Source organism: Bufo bufo, chromosome 4 (assembly GCF_905171765.1).
Source record: "Bufo bufo chromosome 4, aBufBuf1.1, whole genome shotgun sequence".
Taxonomy (NCBI): Eukaryota; Metazoa; Chordata; class Amphibia; order Anura; family Bufonidae; genus Bufo; species Bufo bufo.
Window position 1 is genome coordinate 135,279,464 of NC_053392.1, and position 21,441 is coordinate 135,300,904.

The window sequence follows — 21,441 nt, forward strand, 5'->3', positions numbered from 1 at the left end:
GCGATAGAAACCTGACAGAACAGAGACTGGCGCCTCCTGTGGCTCCTTTACCGCTTATACTCTATTGAGGTATTGAATCTGAAAAATGTGTATGGAGGAAGAAGCCCGCAGCATGCCATCCTCCTAAGGCAATGTTAATTTCAACAAATGAAAAACAGGGATATATAACACTCACTTTTTATACTCTCTGTTATCTGCAGGGTCTATCACAGAATGGGAAAGAGACGCTGCGTGTCAACTACCGAGAATAAGCCATCTTCAGGCTGCTGTGGAGTAAAAAAGCCCAAACTGTGCCCCTCTCCTGCTGGCAGTGTTCAGCCCCCAGTCCCGCATAACTGCCAGCCCCACGAGGACAAGACGGTGGGGCCAGGTGCTCTCACCCCACTCTCCCGCCCTAATGGGACCACAAGCGGAAGGGAGCAGTTGGTGGTGACAGCTGAAATGGGCTGCTACTGCTTTGATGTTCTTTATTGTCATCTGCATGGCTTCCCACAGCCACGTCTGCCACGGTTCACCAATGACCCCTAGTAAGTGTTGAGATTTTAGCTACAATTTTCATATCTATTACTAAAGCTATATCTACGGTCGAAAATTAACATGATGCTTAAAGGGGTTGTGTCACTTCATCAAATGGCATTTATCATGTAGAGGAAGTTAATACAAGCCACTTACTAATGTATTGTGATTGTCCATATTGCCTTCTTTGCTGGCTGGATTCATTTTTGCATCACATTAGACACTGCTCGTATCCAGGGGTTACGTAGCTACGAGGGGACGGGACGGGAGCTGCTGCACATGCGTGCCTATACCTGCTCCCAAGGTCCCGGCCACCAAATAGGCCAGGGCTTTTTCCTATAGTGTACAAGCACGGCCACCATAGCTGGATTGCAGGGTGGTCATAACCCCTGGAAATAAGCAGTGTATAATGTGATAGGAAAATGAATCCAGCCAGCAAAGGAGGCAATATGGATAATCACAATACATTAGTAAGTGCCTTGTATTTACTTTCTCTACATGACAACCCCTTTAAAGAGGGCCTATCGACCCTCCTGACATGGCTCACAACTCTCTCTTGTGCCATTCCTCTTTTTACTATTATAAATTCATGAATAAATTGACAGCTGGGTGTTACCATTCCCCTTGTCATAAAGGCGTGCCCCTGTACAGTCTGATCCTGGCAGCACTGATTGGACAGTGTCAGACTACCGCCCACCCCCCAAATTGATAACACGCAGTTTGCATTTCATTCATAAAATTCTAGCAGGAATAATAAAGAAATGGCACAACATAGGGGGTTGACTTGTGAAGACAACTACTTTTGCAAAGGTAGATGGTGTGGAGAACAGCTGATCACAGCAGATCTGGTCCTCATCATTGAGGGGTGTCCTGAGCAGGGACCCTCCTATGTGATATTAATGTACTATAATAAGGTTTCCATAACTCAATCCATAACATGCAGACATGTTGGTGCGTGCATGTATAGTCAACTGGAGTGAGTAGGTTCTCCTTAAAGAGGTTGTGTCACTTCTGCAAGTTGCATTTATCATGTAGAGAAAGTTAATACAAGACACTTACTAATGTATTGTTATTGGCCATATTGCCTCCTTTGCTGGCTTGATTAATTTTTCCATCACATTATACACTGCTCATTTCCATGATTACGACCACCCTGCAATCCAGCCAAGGTGGCCGTGCTTGCACACTATAGGAAAAAGCGCCAGCCTCTCTGGGGGAGCACGCATAGGCCGCCACTTTTTCCTCGTAACCATGGAAACAAGCAGTGTATAATGTGATGGAAAAATAAATCCAGCCAACAAAAGAAGTAATATGGACAATTGCATGATTTTCCTATTCTATGACGTAAAGTCATGATTTTATGAAGGACACGGAGGCGAGTATTGCTTAACCCTTTCTTTACTGTCCACCAATAGCAGCAAAGAAAAACATGACATAAAGGAAAGAAACCATGGCAACAAGCCCCTCCCCATCTAGTGCCAGTATAATAGACCTCACATCCATAAGTCCTTCCTCTTTCTTAGCGAGGTGACACCAACTCAATAACCAGAACAATCCTCTTCAACCGATGCAGCACGAACTGCTGAACTCTCCGGAACTGGAAACACCGCCACGGCTTGGCGAGCTCAGCACTGGAGCCACCATGTGAAGCTGCTAATGATCTCGAAGATTCTATCCTGCAAAACAAGAAAGACAGAAAAATTGCGGAATTACCTAGAACAGGGGTAAGCATCCCTGAAGATAAAAATCATTGTCAATGCAACTAATCAAGGCAAGAAATAACATATTGACACTCAAAGGATTGCCAGGGCGGGTAAAAGGGGTGGGGCAATACTCGCCTCCGTGTCTTTTAGAAAATCATGACTTTACGTCATAGAATAGGAAAATCATGCAATTTTATTTCAAGACACGGAGGCTCCTATTGCGAGTTCAAAGCCGACCCATAACAGACGAGAAAGCATGAAGTGGCGGTCGAAAGTAGAATTCCCTGAAGGTGAATACTCTGGACCAATCTGCCAACCTCCTGACATCTTCCAGTATAGTACCTGCTACCGCCATAGAAGTGGCCGCCGCTCCTCTGGTGGAGTGAGTCGTGAAGACTGACATGTCCACTCCCGCTAAGGACATGACCCACTTAACCCATCGAGCCAACGTAGTGCTGGTGACAGGGGAGAAGGGCCGACGGAACGAAAGAAAAAGCTGGGGAGACGCGGGAGAGCGAGATGCTAACGTACGAGCCTCCTATTCCTTGAGGCAGAGTACCGGACAGAGCTCTGGGGTAGAAGGGAAAGCAGGATAATGTACCACGCGAATGTGCGTCTTGGTGCGGTGAGTAATGTTGAAGGTAACGCCTTCCGGAGTGAACGAACAGGCATCATAGTCCAGAGCCCGGACATCGGACACTCTCTTACAAGAGATGAGACACAGGAGTGTAACTAGCTTGGCCGACAACTGGCGCAAGAAGAGATCTGGGTTGGACGGCCAGGTAGAGAAAAGAGACAAGACACATGACAAGTCACGGAGAACCGAGGCCTCGGGGGGCCTAGCCAGGCGTGAACCACGGAGGAGACGACACACCAAAGGGTGCCGGCCCGCCGGAAGCCCGTTGAAACCTTGGTGAGCGGAGGAGATAGCCGACCTAAACAAGTTAATTGTGCGGTAAGCCTTGCCCTCTTCGAACAAGGAAGTAAGGAACTGCAAAATTTTCGCTACAGGGGCTGAAAAGGGATCCAAGTCCCGAGCCAGACACCAGTTAGCCCAAGATCTCCAGGCAGCTCTATAAGATCTTCTTGTGCCGGGAGCCCATGCGTCCTCCAAAAGACGTTGGGTCGTCTCCGAAATTCCCCGGATTTCTCAGGAGTTCCCGAAATCCTGTATGCCAGGAGCTGAAGAGAGCCGTCCAGAATGAGAGGATGCTGAAGCCCCGACGGTCCTCGTAAGAGATCCAGAAGGCAAGGCAGGAGGAAGCGTGTGTCGACTGTCAGCTCTAACAATTGGGGAAACCAAGATTGGGTGCCCCAAAAGGGGACCACCAAAACAAGCTCAGCCAATTGCTGGCGAACTCGACTGAGGACCCGCGGAATCATGGAAAATGGTGGAAAAGCGTACATCAGTGACCCCGATCAGTCCTGTAGGAAGGTGTCCACCGCGTCTGGGTCTGGGCGCCCGCTGTAAAAACTGGAAAGCTGAGTGTTCAAACAGGAAGCGAAGAGGTCGATAAAAAAGGGACCCCAGTGAGAAGATAAAGCAGCGAACACCTGCTCGTGCAACTTCCAATCGCTGCCTTCCTTGAGATATCGAGAGCTCCAGTCCGCGTGAGTGTTGTGTAGCCCCGGAAGGTATTCCGCCAGTACCACAATGTCCCTGGCCAGACAGAATGACCAAAAGCCCTTCGCTAGCCGAGACAACATAGCTGAATGAGTGCCTACCATGGCGTTGACGTACCTCACCGCCGAGACGTCCATACGCAGCCTGATGCACGCCTTCGCCACTCCATTCGCAAAACTGCGAATCGCGAAGGATCCCGCCAGAAGTTCCAGAGCATTGATGTGGAGGTGGGACTCGTCCTCCGTACAGCATACTACGGTGGTCACACCTTCGCAGTGAGCGCCCCAACCTCTAAGACTGGCGTCCAACTCCACAATGAAGTCCGGTTGGGGCCCAAAAATCGCCTTGCCGTTCCAGGCCGAGAGATTGTGGATCCACCATAACAACCCGTCTCTGGTATCCGAATCCAGCGAGATGAGATCTGCATATGAAGCCCCCACGTGTAGGTGGGCAATCTTCAAGTGTTGCAAGGCCAAGTAATGCAGCGGGCTGGGAAGACTGCCTGAATAGAGGAGGCGGATAATCCGGGCCAGATGGCGCAGTGAGATCTGAGGAGCCGCCAAGGCGCGGCGCAACTATTTGCGGATGGAATGGATTTTTTCCTGAGGGAGGCGTAGCGTAGACGTGGTCGAATCCACCGTGAAGCCCAGAAAATCCATGCTGCGAGATGGTACCAGCACAGACTTCTCCCTGTTGAGAAGAAAACCCAGACGGGACAGGAGATTCATCGTCAAATCTACATGACTGAGAAGGATGGATCGGTCCCGAGCCATGATGAGGATGTCGTCTAGGTAGACTATTAGACGTACTCCTCGACTGCGCAGCCAAGCCATAGCTGGACGCATTAATTTGGTGAATCACCAGGGAGCTGAAGAGAGACCAAAGGGGAGACATGTAAAACGCCAAAGGTCCCCTTTCCAGAGGAAACTAAGAAGGTCTCTGGAAGACTCTGACACCGGAACAGTAAGCTACGCATCTTTGAGGTCGAGCTTTACCATCCAATCTTGTTGCAGAAGAAGATCTCTGAGAATGTGAATCCCCTCCTTTTTGAAGTGGCGGTACCTGACGAACGCATTTAAAGCCCGGAGATTGATTACTGGGCGCATAGGCCCTCCTTTCTTTTCCACTAGGAAAATGCTGCTGACAACTCCCGAGTGTCCGTCCGGGGCCCGTTCCACCGCCCCTTTCCGTTAGAGGTCCGACAGCTCCTGATCCACCAAAGCTTGCGCCTGTGTGGAGCGGACCTGGATATGCGGTGGGGGCAGGAAAGGAGGGTCGTCTACCAGCTCTATGTGAAACCCCCGAACTGTGGAAAGAACCCACGGGTCCGAGGTGATGCTGGACCAAACATGAGAAAAAAGACTGAGTCTCCCCTCTACACAAATATCCGAAAAATGCAGAGGAGGTGTTGGACTTACCATAAGGACGTCTTGATCCCGTGGAACCTCTATAGCCTCTGAAATGGCCCGATCCTCCACGAGTGGGGAAGAAGGAAGAAGAAGACTGCCTCGCCTCCGGGTAGGGGTTCCTCTTAGCAAAGGACCTCTGAGAGAAGGAGCCTCGGGTCTGGAAGGTCGACCGGCCGGACAGACGGCCCCTGGAACTGCCGGCCCTGGTAGAAACCCTATTCTGAAACACCCTTTTCATGGAGGACTGGGCCTTGTCTAATGCCGTAAAGGCGCCCACAAAATGGCCCATATCCTTGATAAAATAATCACCAAAGAGCAAACCTTGTGCCTCCCTGCCCGCCTCTGTAAGGGCGAGGTTGGCCAATTTGGGTTCTATTTTAAAAAGGATAGCCTTGCGCCTCTCAATAGAATGGGAAGTATTAACATTCCCGTTAATACAAATGGCGCGTTGAACCCAGCCCCGGAGTTCCTCCGGGTCCACCTGCCTGTCCTCAGCTCTAGCGGTTTCTGCCAGCTCGAAAATTTTGGCCAAGGGGCCAAAGACATCTAAGAGTTTGTCCTGGCAGGCTTTTAAGGCTGATTCTAGCCCCTTGCAAGGATTCCAACCTGATTTGGCCAAAAATTTGCCATTTTAGGGTCCACCACTGGGGTATCACAGACCTTGTTAGGTACCAGGGGTCTCGGGCATTCCGCCCGTAGCTTATTGCGAGCCTCCTTACTAAGGGGGCACCGCACACGGACCTCTAAGTACTTGGCCACATGGTCTACCGGGAGCCACTCCGCCGATCTGGGATGATGGAGGGCATCCGGGTCAAAGAGGGGTTCGCCAACCGGGTCTATAATGGCGGCCGAAGAGGCAGTGGCGGCCTCAGCTAGAGAGCCGCTGGCCGAAGGGGCTGAAAAGGATCAGTCCACCCGAACGTCCCCAAGGATCCCATCCGCGTCGCCTAAGGCGTCAGTCGGAGCTTCTTCATCTGAGCCAAAGTCCGACTCGGACTCAGTGTCTGGTTGTGCCCTGGCACGTTTCCATGGGCGCGCTCTTTCTGCCTGGCGCGTACAGGCTCTTTTGCGCTACATAGGCGCGCTATCATGGGTGGCAAGTCACACCGCACAAATCGTTTCTGGAGGCTGACTGGTCAGGGGCTGATTAGGTAGAGTCAAGGGTGGCATGGGGCACCTGCACTCTAGAAGCAGAGGGTTGGGCCAAAATGGCCTCAGAGATGGACCGGGATAGTGTGGAGGACATGGATCCTATAGCCGCAATGATGGCGTCAGTCATAGAGCGCTGGAGCGCAAGGACCTGGGAGTTTTCCACCTGGGGTTTATCCATTCCCGCAGGGGGGAAGGGGCCAGGAATATCCGGGACTTCTCCCGCTGCATGGTCCCCAAGGGAAGGGGGGGCTAAGGGGCACACTTTGTCTGGACATAATGAATCCCTATTGAAAAATCTATAGCAGGTTCTACAGGACCAGGATCCCTCCTGCAGTAAGTGAAGACAGACAAGGGGCAATAATATTAGCCCAAGGGAGTACTTGGCCACAAGGAAAACAGAGCAATAGGTACCAGAGGGCCGAGACCAGGGGTAATGTCGTCCGCAACTGCCGGCCGGAATGAAGCGCGGGGCGCCTAAAGTCTCGCGAGACTGCGGGCGCGTCAGTAGGAGGGCTGGGCCAGAACAGAGCGGCCGGGAAGTGCGGAGAAGAAGGAGAAGATTAGGTAAGAGCAATAGCGGACGGGCGCAGTAGGCGCCGAAGCAGAGGAGATGGGGAAAGAGAGAGGGAACAAGGAAAATGGGGGGGACGGATTCGAGGAGACCAGAAGGAAGAAAGAACCACACCAGTCCCTGAGGCAGAGACTGGTGTGGGAGCAATGCCGACAGGGGAGAAAAATATATACAGTCAGGTCCATAAATATTGGGACATCGACACAATTCTAACATTTTTGGCTCTATATACCACCACAATGGATTTGAAATGAAACGAACAAGATGTGCTTTAACTGCAGACTGTGAGGGTATTTACATCCAAATCAGGTGAACGGTGTAGGAATTACAACAGTTTGCATATGTGTCTCCCACTTGTTAAGGGACCAAAAGTAATGGGACAATTGGCTTCTCAGCTGTTCCATGGCCAGGTGTGTGTTTATTCCCTCATTATACCAATTACAATGAGCAGATAATAGGTTCAGAGTTCATTTAAAGTGTGCTATTTGCATTTGGAATCTGTTGCTGTCAACTCTCAAGATGAGATCCAAAGAGATGTCGCTATCAGTGAAGCAAGCCATCATTAGGCTGAAAAAACTAAACAAAGCCATCAGAGAGATAGCAAGAACATTAGGCGTGGGCAAAACAACTGTTTGGAACATTCTTAAAAAGAAGGAGCTCAGCAACACCAAAAGACCCGAAAGACCACGGAAAAGAACTGTGGTGGATGACCGAAGAATTCTTTCCCTGGTGAAGAAAACACCCTTCACAACAGTTGGCCAGATCAAGAACACTCTCCAGGAGGTAGGTGTATGTGTGTCAAAGTCAACAATCAAGAGAAGACTTCACCAGAGTGAATACAGAGGGTTCACTACAAGATATAAACTATTAGTGAGCCTCAAAAACAGGAAGGCCAGATTAGAGTTTACCAAACGACATCTAAAAAAGCCTTCACAGTTCTGGAACAACATCCTATGGACAGATGAGACCAAGATCAACTTGTACCAGAGTGATGGGAAGAGAAGAGTATGGAGAAGGAAAGGAACTGCTCATGATCCTAAGCGTACCACCTCATCAGTGAAGCATGGTGGTGGTAGTGTCATGGCGTGGGCATGTATGGCTGCCAATGGAACTGGTTCTCTTGTATTTATTGATGATGTGACTGCTAACAAAAGCAGCAGGATGAATTCTGAAGTGTTTCGGGCAATATTATCTGCTCATATTCAGCCAAATGCTTCAGAACTCATTGGACGGCGCTTCACAGTGCAGATGGACAATGACCCAAAGCATACTGCAAAAGCAACCAAAGAGTTTTTTTAAGGGAAAGAAGTGTAATGTTATGCAATGGCCAAGTCAATCACCTGACCTGAATCCCATTGAGCATGCATTTCACTTGCTGAAGACAAAACTGAAGGGAAAATGCCCCAAGAACAAGCATTAACTGAAGACAGTTGCAGTAGAGGCCTGGCAGAGCATCACCAGGGATGAAACCCAGCGTCTGGTGATGTCCATGCGTTCCAGACTTCAGGCCATAATTGACTGCAAAGGATTTGCAACCAAGTATTAAAAAGTGAAAGTTTGATTTATGATTATTATTCAGTCCCGTTACTTTTGGTCCCTTAACAAGTGGGAGGCACATATTCAAACTGTTGTAATTCCTACACAGTTCACCTGATTTGGATGTAAATACCCTCAAATTATAGCTGACAGTCTGCAGTTAAAGCACATCTTGTTCGTTTCATTTCAAATCCATTGTGGTGGTGTATAGAGCCAAAAGTTTTAGAATTGCATCGATGTCCCAATATTTATGGACCTGACTGTATATAAAAACGCCGAAATAACCAGACCTATAAGTAAATATATATGTGAGGAAGAAAACCTAATAAAACCAAAAAACACCAATCGAGTGAAACACTGAAATAGGTACAAACAAGGAAAATAACTGTACTGGAGTGCACTTATCTTGGTGGCAGCAGCAAAGAAAGAGGATGGACTTATGGATGTGGGGGTCTATTATACTGGCACTAGAGGGGGAGGGGCTTGTTGGCTTGTTGCCATGGTTTCTTTCCTTTATGTCATGTTTTTCTTTGCTGCTATTGGTGGACAGTAAAGAAAGGGTTAAGCAATAGGAGCCTCCATGTCTTGAAATAAAATCACAATACATTAGTAAGTGCCTTGTATGAACTTTCTCTACAAGAGGACCTTTTCATTTATTTTATTTTTTTTAGTTTAATTAAATACCTTTTTTTTTTTTTGTAAATATTTTTATTAGTATCACCAATATACAAAGATATAAGACTTTGGTTACAGAATCAAAGTTCAAAATAAAAGGCAATACATACTTTTATCATTTCTTAAACAAAGAAAGCCCAACCCCCCAAGCCCTCCCCCCTCCCACCCAACTAAAAATACCTTTCTTTGACGAGTACCCCCTGCTGATGCTGCCACCCTACCTGTTTTTTTCTCAATAGGCGTCTCCCTGGCTGTGCCGCGATCCAATCACAGCGGAGAGCGTCACAGCCAGGGAGAAGTAGACGCCCATTGAGAACCCCTAGCGTCTCCTCCTCCCTGTACCAATGCTCAGTATTAACATACTGGGCGGGAAAACATAAGTTTGGCACAGCGGGGTGTACAAGCGATATTTTTAAAAAAAACAGGCTGGGTGGCAGCATCGGCAAAGAAAGGTATTTAATTACGGTAAACTAAAAAAAAATCAATGAAAGGTCCCCTTTAAGCTTCTCTCACACCTGAGGCCAGGTTTTCCGTCTGGCAGGTCCAGCAGACAATGCCAGGAATCTGCCGATTCTCTGCATATTTGCTGGGTGGTGGCCGGATCTCTGCTGGACCCCATTCTAGTCAATGGGGTCTGGCGGGAAAATGGTAGTATCCTACAATGCCCGATACGGAGGACCCTACCAGAACAGCCCGCCGTATTTCCCTGCCGCAAGTATGAAACTAGCCTTACCTTTACTCCTCACATTCATGTAGTGAGGTCAGTCCTTCACAGTCTATTAAATTTCATCTTACCTTATCCTTTTTATTCACCTTTCTCTTAGCCCTCTTTTTGTCACATGGAAGGCTGGACGTGACAAGCGTCTTCGTGGCTGTATTGGCACTTTTTCGGCCATGAACTTACATTCAGGACTCAGGGAATACACCTTAACCAGGTACTTTATGCAACAACAGTGCATAATAAGCACACATGTAGAGTGTACACGTAGCCCATACACAGGCTATAGCTTCATGGGTCGGTAAAAAAAATGTGACCTGTCCGAATTAGTTCAGTATGGTTCAGACCACCATCGATCACTGGAGCAGAAGACTTTTGGCTGTGCATAGTGTACAGGCTCATAAAGTCTATAGCGGAGCATATCTGCAGCTTTATTCCAGTGATCAGTGGGGTGTCACCACCTGGATACCCAACAATCAAACTACAGGTCACTGTGAGAGAGATTCCAACTAAATTCATTTTTACATTTATCTAATTTAATATGGCACTAAGATTTAGAGGAAAGTAGAGTACTAGAAAGCCTTCACAGCTCAGGGAGAATTTTACATTGGCCTGAAAAATAATAAACCTATTAAGATATTGTAACTAAAAGATAATTAATGGGATTGCGTAAGGCTAGAAGAACATTTCTTCCAGAATCAGCATCGCACCTGTCCCCGTCTTGTCTGGTATTGCAGCTCCGCACCATTGAAGTGAGTGAGACTGAGCTTCAATACCACACACAACCTGTGAACAAGTGTGGTGCTGTTTCTAGAAGAAAGCAGCCATGCAACCCCATTAATCCATAGGAAAAAGTTGTAAATGGGTTGTCGAGTATTAGCACAGCGAAGAAGAAAAGTAACTTTTCATAAATCACACCGTGCCATTATCTTACTTGGCTTGTACGGGTTGTCCGTTTTATTTTTTTTATTGAATAGTTCATCAATATCAGATCCACGGTGGGATGACCTCCTGGATGAAGAGAAGGCAGTGCTCGTATGAGCGCTGTGCTCTCTTCTGTTTACCCGCTCGCAGTCGCAATCACAGCAGTGAGCAGTGTAATTACAACTCAGTCGTCCCCATTCACTTCAATGGGCCGCCTCCATCCTATTTAAACAGGAAGGAGCCATCCCATAGAAGTGAATGGGGATGGAGTATTTGTAATTGCACTGCTCACCGCTGCAGTTACAACGATGAGCAGGTAAACAATGAGGAGCGCTACCTTCTCTTCATACAGCCGACTGGTGGGGATAGCAGGAATCGGCCCCCAGCGGACAACCCCTTTAATCTGACCTTTAAGTGCTGTGTAACTTTTTTGATGCGTCACATGGACGTTGATTTGACCTATTGTTTATAGACTTCCACGCAGGGCTGGATCCATGTTAGTGGATGTCCATGGGCAAAGACAATTGGCCAGTGCCCTCCTCAGTTACATGTACATGTTGAGTAACGTAAGGCCCTTTTACATGGGGTGATTCCCAGGCAATTATCCGGAATGAACTAAACATTAACATGCAGCAATCACGTCATGTATGGGAACTAGTTATCACTACTGTGATTGTTCGCTCCTATAAAAATTAAATTAAAGAAAAAATAAATATTGTGCCTGTTCTGAACACAATTGGAGCAGATTTAATATTGAAAATGCACCAGTTTTTAGCACATTTTGCACCAAAAAAACTGAAGTGCGTGCTTTGCATCACATTTACTAAATGTGTTACACTCCTTTAATGGGAAAGGGGAGTGGCTTTGTGGGAAAAGTTGGCGTGTCCTAAATGCAGCTTCGTGCGCCAAAATTTGGGTGAATTTTTGGAGTGAAACTATGCCAACTTATAGGTCGTGTCAACTTAGTCTAGACAGTTTTTTTGGGCGTACGGACAACATTTACAAATGTCCATGCACCAGAATAGTAAATTCTGTGATTCATATTCTTGGACAGTATAAAGTACGACACTACTAGTAAATCTGCCCCACTATGTCTCAATGTAGTTACATCAGCCTTTACTACTTGATAAAACTGGCTGCCTGCAACCACCACTAGATGAAGCTCAGTGCATAGAAATTTTTATAGTTACCACTGAATTCAATGGCATCTGTAAATGTCTCTTTTTACTGCGCTCCATCTAGTGGTGGCTGGATGAAATGCCTGCTTTTCTGTCGGGAAGCGGGAGAAGGTGCCCCATAACAGTCACGTCATCTGCCTCCATGTTAAAGGGATTCTGTCACCAAGTTTTAGGCTATAGAGATACGGACATGCACTGCTAGATCGCCGCTAGCATGTCCGCAATATACCTGTCCTATAGAGCTGTGTGCTTTTATTTTGTTTAAAAAATGATTTTAGAGATATGTAAATCAGTCTTGTAAGGTGCCCAAGGGGCTATACTAACCTTCCTGGTGGCCAGCCACGCCCGCCTGTGAAGGAGCACAGCACCGCCTATGTCCTCCGAATCTCCTCCTTTCGTCACCAATAGATTGCCGTAATCTCGCGATGCGCAGATCCTTCCCTGAGGCTTATGCCAGCACAGGGAAGGAACACTATACCGGCACTGCGCATGCACGAGCTCACGGCTATCTAACTGTGACGAAAGGAGGAGATTCGGAGGACATAGGCGGTGCTGGGCTCCTTCACAGGCTGGCGTGGCTGGCCACCAGGAAGGTTCGTACAGCCCCTTGGGCACCTTACAAGTAAGGGTGGGCGATATGGCCTAAAATCTATATTGCGATATAATTTTAAGCATGTGCGATATGCGATATGCGATATTGTTTTCTATATTTGGGGGGGGTGTTTAAACTTTTTTTTTTTACTTTTTATTTAATAACTATTAGCCTTCTTTAGGGCTAGAACCCTTGTCATATTCACCCTAATAGACCTCTATTAGGGTGAATAGGACTTTACACTCTCCCTGCTGCCCTGTGCTTTGTGCACACAACAGCAGGGAGCTGACCATGGCAGCCAGCCTCTCATGTGCCCCCCAGCCTCTGATCCGCCCCCCAGCCTCTGATCCGCCCCCCCAGCCTCTGATCCGTTCCCCAGCCTCTGATCCGCCACCCCAGCCTCTGATCCGCCCCCAGCCTCTCCCTCTTATCAGCCCCCTCTGGTAACTCAAACCCATACCCCTCCCTCCCCAGTATTAATCGTTGGTGGCAGTGGCCACAGGGTCCCCCTCCTCCCCCCCATCATTGGTGGCAGTGGGCAGTTCCGATCGGAGTCCCAGCAGTGTAATGCTGGGGCTCCGATCGGTTACCATGGCAGCCAGGAGTCGCGCTACTGAAGTCCTGGCTGCCATGGTATGTTAGTGAGCAGCATTATACTCACGTGCGCCGTGGCCGCCGGGCGCTCCTTCTTCTCATAGGTCTGTGCGGCGCATTGCTAATGCTATAAGCATTAGCAATGCGCCGCACAGACAGAAGAAGGAGCGACCGGCGGCCACGGCGCACGTGAGTATAATGCTGCTCACTAACATACCATGGCAGCCAGGACTTCAGTAGCGTGACTCCTGGCTGCCATGGTAACCGATCGGAGTCCCAGCAGTGTAATGCTGGGGCTCCGATCGGTTATATGGCCGGCACTTTCATTGGTGGCGCAGTGGCCACAGTCCCTCCCCTCCTCCTCCTACTCTGTTCTCATTGGTGGTCAGCGGCAGCTGCGCACAGTGGGAGGGAGGGACTCCCTCCTTCTCCACTGTGCCGGCTCAGGAGAACATGGTGCGTGCCGAGAGCGCGATCATATCGCGGTCCGGCGATATGCACAAAATCCATATCGTGGCACAAATTTATATCGCATATCGCCTATATCGCCCACCCCTACTTACAAGACTCATTTACATATCTCTAAAATCCTTTTTCAAACAAAATAAAAGCACACAGCCATATAGAACCGGTATATTGCGGACATGCTAGCGGCAATCTAGCCGTGCATGTCCGTATCTCTATAGCCTAAAACTTGGTGACAGAATCCCTTTAAGTACCCCACTGCTCCCATAAATCCAAGTATCGTTGCACTCTCCAGTATGGGAGGGATCTTTAGCATTGTTCACCCCCTGCTTATTAGTTTACTGTAATAGACAAATAGAGCTGTAAAAATAGTAATAAATAGTGTAACTCCTTATAACAGGCTCTGTAGTAATGGCTGTCACTGGTGGTTGCCCACAGCATTTGATGCCCATTTAAAAGAGCAATGCATCTTAGAAGTGGCTGAAATAAATATTAAGACTTATGTTAGTGTTAAAGCTGCTCTCAATCAGAGCCAAATGTATTTGCTCCACGGCTCCAAATTGTCTTAATCCTAGGATTTTACATGCATGGAAGAAACAACACTGACATCAGGCAGGGTCAAAGCAGTTCTCATTTATTATAGGAAGTTGAGCAGTTTTAATATCATCAGAGAGGGCGTTCCTCTACTGAGGCTCATGCCATTGTTTCATTGGCTAAAATACAAAAACAAGAAAAGAGATAACACTTGGCATCTGCGCACTGTGCATTATTTTACGAACTTTGGTATGTAAACTATGTAAACCTCTAGGTGCCAGCGCCATATTGTAATGGCTTCACATTAATATCATGACATCCTCAACACTGATATCCACATCTCTATCATTAGACTTGTATTTTCAGACATTTGGTTTATTCTAGTTGGGAATGGTCTTAAAGGATCACTAAACCCACTAATGAAGGCCAAAAACAAACAAAAATATAGTTGCATTCATCAGTCTCCATAGCTTTCTGCATGATAATGGTACAAATTGTCTTGGAGAAATTGTGCAGAGAACAAATGTGTTAGGCCAGGTTCACATTACAGTTTAGTTTTTCATTCTTCTGATCCATCAGAAGAACAGAATTTTTTTTTTAAAAATGGATGTTATTTTCAGCATCTGTTGTGCTCATTTTGCATCAGTTCCGTCGGAGATCTGTTGGCTACTTTCACACTAGCGTTCGGGGCTCCGCTTGTGAGCTCCGTTTGAAGGCTCTCACAAGCGGCCCCGAACGGATCCGTCCAGTCCTAATGCATTCTGAGTGGAGGCGGATCCGCTCAGAATGCATCAGTCTGGCAGCGTTTGTCCTCCGCTCCGCTCAGCAGACGGACACCCGGTGTCCGCCTGGCCGTGCGGAGGCAAACGGATCCGTCCAGACTTACAATGTAAGTCAATGGGGACGGATCCGTTTGAAGTTGACACAATATGGCTCAATTTTCAAATGGATCCGTCCCCCATTGACTTTCAATGTAAAGTCAAAACGGATCCGTTTGCATTATCATGAACAAAAAAAAAAAATATTATTTATTATTTTTTTTGTTCATGGTAATGCAAACGGATCCGTTCTGAACGGATCTAAGCGTTTGCATTATAGGAGCGGATCCGTCTGTGCAGATACCAGACGGACCCGCTCTGAACGCAAGTGTGAAAGTAGCCTTATTTTAGGCGGGAGAAAAAGTTGTCCTAGCAGGAGACTTCTCTCATCTAAAATAACCAATCTCTGATAGAACTGACAAAAACTGATGCAAATTGAGCACAACGGATGCTCAAAATAACTGATGGTTAAAAAAAAAAAAAATCTGTTCTTCTGATTGATTAGAAGAACGGAAAACAGAACTGTGATGTGAACCTTGTCTTAGGGCCCTATTACACTGCATGATTTTGGGCCCGTTGTTGGGAATACGAAAGCTCGTTCCCGGTAATGAACAAACGGCAACAATCGTTCCTCCCACATTCAGTATGCATCTACCTGTGTAATCAGGCCGGTGCAATCGAGTGCCGATGGATGTGTTATCTTCCATCATTGCTCACACTGGTTTGGCTGGAGACCAACTGAGGTGGGTGGGATTAGCCAAAAGGATGGGGCTTAAAGAGGAAGGCTCCTGCTCCAGCCACTTGGGTCTCAGGTTGTCACAGGACTTTGAGGAGCAGGGAGGACATGCATGAACTCCTAAAAAAAACAGTTTTAACTGTAATAGACTACATAAAACCATATATTTTCTGTGTTTAGTGTTTCTAAATATCCACCTTTTCAACCAATTTTTATTGCTCATTTGCTTCTATAATACAGCACTAAATAAATTAACTTTGCAAATGGTCTTCATTAAATATATCCTACAATTTTGTATCTACAGCTCCTATGCAGCCCTATGTATGTCAATGGCTACAGAACACAAAGAAACCCTGTGTAGTCTCATCCTACAGACATACTCCCTTACATAAGTTATCTACTGCTAAGAATAGGGGACAGATGGAAGAGAGTATGGAGACATAGGTCTACAAAGCAGCTGCAACCACAAATAGATAAACAAAAACAAAACCTTTTTTAAAAAATAAAAAAAATTCAGATTCATTGGAGCAATAAGAAATGGCTGTAAAAGTTGCATTTACATTTATTTGGTGATTTAAAAAAATTATGGTATTTTGCACTTTTAAAAGCCATATACAACTATAGGGGCAATTTTTTTTTATTGTTGCATTGTACTCATTTTAAGCTAAAAATCATTTTTTCAGTTGGTCTTTATTAAAAACATGGAACCCTTTTTTTAGCTGAGATGCTCTAGTAGCAGCCTCTGGATTTTCTCTCTTTTCCGTCAGTTAGGGAGCTAACGGGCTCCTTATCTCTGCTCTGACATTATCATCTCATCAAAGCTCAATTCTTATCTTACTGATAAGAATGTGGCTTAAATTAGTGTTTATGACACCACTGTAGTTTAGAGATAAGGTTTATTAGATGACCAAAGTGAAAGTACCAGTCACACAGTTAGAAAAACAGTTAACCCTTTGTGACAGAGTGGCTCAATATTTTTAATAAAGGCCAATTGAAAATATGATTTTTAGCCAAAAATGAGTAAAATACAATCACAAACAAAAATTGCCTCCAAATGTGTGCATAGCCTTTTAAGAATAAGTTCAAGTTGTCTAATAGACACCCCGGCAGATATTTTTTTTTCTCTGGGTCCATCTCTTTCCAGGGGTATTTCCTATGACTGTTGTGTGGGCATATGGACAGTGGATGTACTGATTAATCTAGCCAAAGAACGTGTCACGCTGAAAATCCAGTTGTATCTGTGGACAGCATAGTATAGTACAGAAGAAGCTGTGCAGATTGATATATTGGTTTGTGGGAAAAGATTCAGTATGACTTGCAATTTCTTGATCTAAAAGCCCTTTTACACTGCCCAAACATTGGGCAGATCATTGCTAACAAGCGTTCGTAGGAACGCTTGTTACCGATGATCTACTGGTGTAAAAGTGCTCGTTCATCGGGTAATTGGCTCTTTCATGCAGTCGCCTAAATTGTTTGCCAGCAACAGATCATGCTGTCTAAACAGCACAATGCTGCTGGCAAACAATGATTCTGTATGGGGACGAGCGATGGAAATTAAGCAGTGTAAAGGGGTTATCCAGGAATAGAAAATGATCATCTATCCAAGTTCTGGCACCTCCACCGACCAGCTGGTTCAGGGAGCCACCACACTCACCAAAGCTCTGGTCAATGCAGCGGACACCCGAATGGGGCAGAAACTGCAATTAGGCCATTTGAACGATGTATGGTGACGTTATATGGCCATGGAAGAGGCCGTGGCGCTCACGGAGTGGCGGCCTCTTCTTACGGCTGATTGGTGGGGGTCACGAGTATTGGACCCTCCACCAATCTGATATTGATGACCTATGCAGAGGATAGGTTATCAATATAAATTTCCGGATAATCCCTTTAAATCCCAGCTCATTTTGAGTCTAGGAGTCCAGTGGGAGGTGAAAACTATGTTTGTATTCGCCGTCACATATGAATTGACACCGCCCACTAGACTTCTAAGCATAGAAAAAGCAGGAATTTCAATCAATAAGTCACACGGATGTTCCCTACCACCCCATAAAACTATATATCGAACTGCTCAGACCCTTTGGCTATATAACACGATGCTAGCAGGTCACACACCATGTTCATCGTGACATGTTCTATTTAAGAAATGAATGGTGATTTGTGTTATGCACATTTTGCCTTTCATGACTGTAGTATTTGTATTATTTAAAATAAACCATATATTCCTGTCAACCTGCAGTGCCCTTAAGGACAGCCGCTTCCCTCCTCTAACCCGTGAGGAGCTGCCAAAGCTGTCTTGCTCGGTGTCTCTGCTCACCAACTTTGAGGATGTAGGCGATTTCCTGGACTGGGAGGTAAAAAGTTCCATGTGACTTTGGCTTCAATCCATACTGCACTATCTGCTCAGTTTATAGTATCATTGCACCATCAATGACCAAAAATGAGGGTCTTTTCACTTCTCATTTTCCTTCTGCGTTTTTAAGTGGGCGCAGAGGTCAACCAGTGTTACCTACAGCAAACAATCAGAATCCAACTTTCTTCCTTCCCCACCCCCCATGGTAGGGTGGAATGAAATTATCTGACTGGTTGCTGTTAAAAATGGATTCTGAAGTGTCTGGAACCTAAGAAGGTGTCCTTGAAATGCAGTGCATTTTTTATTATTTTTTGCAGTACCTGAAGGAAGCAAGAAAGTGAAGATAGCACACTTGTGCTATAAAGGATGAAGCTACAGCTTCTTCATAAGTTCCTTAGCATGAAGTGTGAGGGTTTTTAAGTCACCTCAATGACGCAATGAGCTCTTTTTTAGTGTATAAGGATGGGATGAGCTCATTGGCAGTACATGGGGGACTGTGCAAGTTCCATTACTAGCTTTCATTTGTCACTAAATAGCAGAATTAAGTTGTGCATAGCAAAAAATCCAGAGGCAGTAATTAAGTCATTATAGCTCTGGGAGCGATGGGTATGTATGCTGTGTCAGGGTACAGCTACACATAGGGGGTCCGCAGCAAAAAATCCACAGCAGATCTGAATGTTGTAACTAGGAGTGTAACTAGAAAATGCTGTGCTCCATAGCAAATTTTTGAATGCCCCCTCCCCCATCAAGTTCCACACAACCTTCTCCCTCCGCTAGTTAAGACCTCCCACTCAGTACTTATGCCCCATTGGTGCCCTCACACTGTAGAATGCCCCCTTTCTGCCCCTTCACAGTAGAATGCCCCCTTTGTGCCCTCTTCACAGTACTACTACTACAAAGTAGTGTTCCCCGTTAGTGAAGCCCCAGTAGTGTTAATAAAATGAAAAACAGTAATACTCACCTAGCCCCATTCCCCCCAATAAACAGAGCGCATCATGTTCTCCTCAGTAGGCACCAATGCAGTGATGTCATTGCACATGCTGGACTGAGAGAACACAGAGGCATGATCCTCAGCCCATTCGCTCTTGTATTCAATCCAGCAGGTACGATGATATCAGTGCATCAGTCATCAGTGCCTGCTGGAAAGAGCACAGGTCGACAAGGCCGGATTAAAGGATTTGTCCAAGTTATTTTTATTGATGAACTATGCTCAGGATAGGTCTTCAATATCAGATCAGTGGGAGTCTGACACCCGGGACCCCTGCCGATCAACTGGTTAAAGAGAAGGCGTGTGCTGTTCCAGCGCAGCCTTTCCTTCATTCTTTACCTGCTCTCCGTCGCAACAGCAGCGGTGGGCAGATGTAATTACAATAAGCTGTCCCATTCACTTCAATGTGATGGCTCAATCTTATATACTTCAATAGGAACGAGCCGTCCCATAGATGTGAATGGGATAGCTTCTTGTAGTTACAGCTGCTCACCGCTACTGTTGCAGCAGCAAGCAGGTAAACAATGAAGAGAAGGCTATGATGGCCGAGCACGCACCTTCTCTTCAACAAGCTGATCGGTGTGGGTGCCGGGTGTGAGGATAGCTTATCAATAAAAATAACTTGAACAACCCCTTTAAGCCTCATGGAGGCCCCTGGGCAAAAAAATCTTGTGGGGCCTCGAAATTTACATTTTTAACATAGCTGGGGAAAATGTCCACCTGCCACAATTGCTCATTGTCCAAATTGGTGTAACACTGGGGTCACTCAGTCCATAGTCTAGCGTAAATGCTGCAGTCAGTCAGTCCATAGTCTAGTGTAAATGCTGCAGTCAGTCAGTCCATAGTCTAGCGTAAATGCTGCAGTCAGTCAGTCCATAGTCTAGCGTAAATGCTGCAGTCAGTCAGTCCATAGTCTAGCGTAAATGCTGCAGTCAGTCAGTCCATAGCCCTGTGTAAATGCTGCAGTCAGTCAGTCCATAGTTTAGTGGAATAGGGCGGTCAGTCAGTCCATAGCCCTGTGTAAATGCTGCAGTCAGTCAGTCCATAGCCCTGTGTAAATGCTGCAGTCAGTCAGTCCATAGTTTAGTGGAATAGGGCGGTCAGTCAGTCCATAGCCCTGTGTAAATGCTGTGTTCAGTCAGTCCACAGTCTAGTCTAAATGCCACGGTCAATCAGTCCACAGTCTATTGTAAACGCTGCGGTCAGTCAGTCCATAGTCTGGTGTAAACTCTCAGGTACATTTATTAAAGGGTTTCTGTCACCAGAATTAACCTTATTAAACTACTTGACATTAGCGATGTGCTAATGTCAGCTGAACCTAACTAGCCTATTCCTACTTTTATCTATGCCCCCTAATTAGCCTCTAGGTGCAGGGGGCATTGCCCCTGCTCCTAGAGGCTCCGTTCTCCCAGCTCTGGGCACGCCCTGCTACACTAGATTGACAGGGCCAGGCAGCCTTCACCTCCAACGGCTGGCCCTGTGCGCTAGGGAAATCTCACGCCGTTCAGAAAGAGAAAAAAATGCGGCAGCACGGTCTCTAATGCAAACAAGGGGGTGCAGCTGGCCCATGGATATTAGGAAGTCTAATGCAGTAAAAAAAAGTGGGCAGCACTCCATAAGATAAAAAAAAGTACAAAAATCTTTATTTACCCAAACAGGACATGCAACGTTTCGGCTCTATGCTTGACAAATGCTCCAGCATAGAGCCGAAACGTTGCATGTCCTGTTTGGGTAAATAAAGATTTTTGTACTTTTTTATCTTATGGGGTGCTGCCCACTTTTTTGACTTATATTACAGATCAAAAGAAAAATTTATGCAAATGATATTGATCCGCGAGGTGGACATATATACACCTCCAATAGTTCGATCGAGAACATAATTATTTTGTGCAATCAGTTAAACAGGGTACAAGCGTCTATGCAAAAATATGAATGGTTTATTATACAATAGTTTAAAATACAATAAAAAATTAATCAACATAAATTTCAATAATATACAATGATATGCAGTACCCAGAATTCGCCACTATGTGGAGCCAACAAAACACTACTCAACCAACACAAGAATATTATGCAATACGGCTTTAAAATTGTGAGAGATATAAAATCAATGGATTACGCGCAAAAACTCAATCAAGAAAATGACAGATACGAGCCCTTGCTCTGCCCAAAATGATGACCAATCTCAGATAATGGTAGTATTGCAACAAAACTTATAAATTATCGGCTTGATATCAAACTAGGGAATATAAAGATTCCCAACAGAGAGTTTCTCCAATATTATCCCCTTTATTCAGTTATATGCATCGTAACTGAAATCAGCGAAAATATTGATGTAGCAACTAACGTTACACGTAC

At 46.0% G+C, this 21,441-nt stretch overlaps 1 protein-coding gene across 1 annotated transcript in view; it reads left to right on the plus strand.

Moving 5' to 3' along the window:
- AMMECR1L (AMMECR1 like) overlaps positions 1–21,441 on the plus strand; it is a 69,806-nt gene that overhangs the window by 17,433 nt on the left and 30,932 nt on the right. The window contains exons 2-4 of the mRNA XM_040427986.1: positions 201–527; positions 10,011–10,121; positions 17,982–18,096. Coding sequence (XP_040283920.1) covers positions 214–527; positions 10,011–10,121; positions 17,982–18,096 — 540 coding nt within the window. The 5' untranslated portion in view covers positions 201–213. The remainder of the gene's footprint in view (positions 1–200; positions 528–10,010; positions 10,122–17,981; positions 18,097–21,441) is intronic.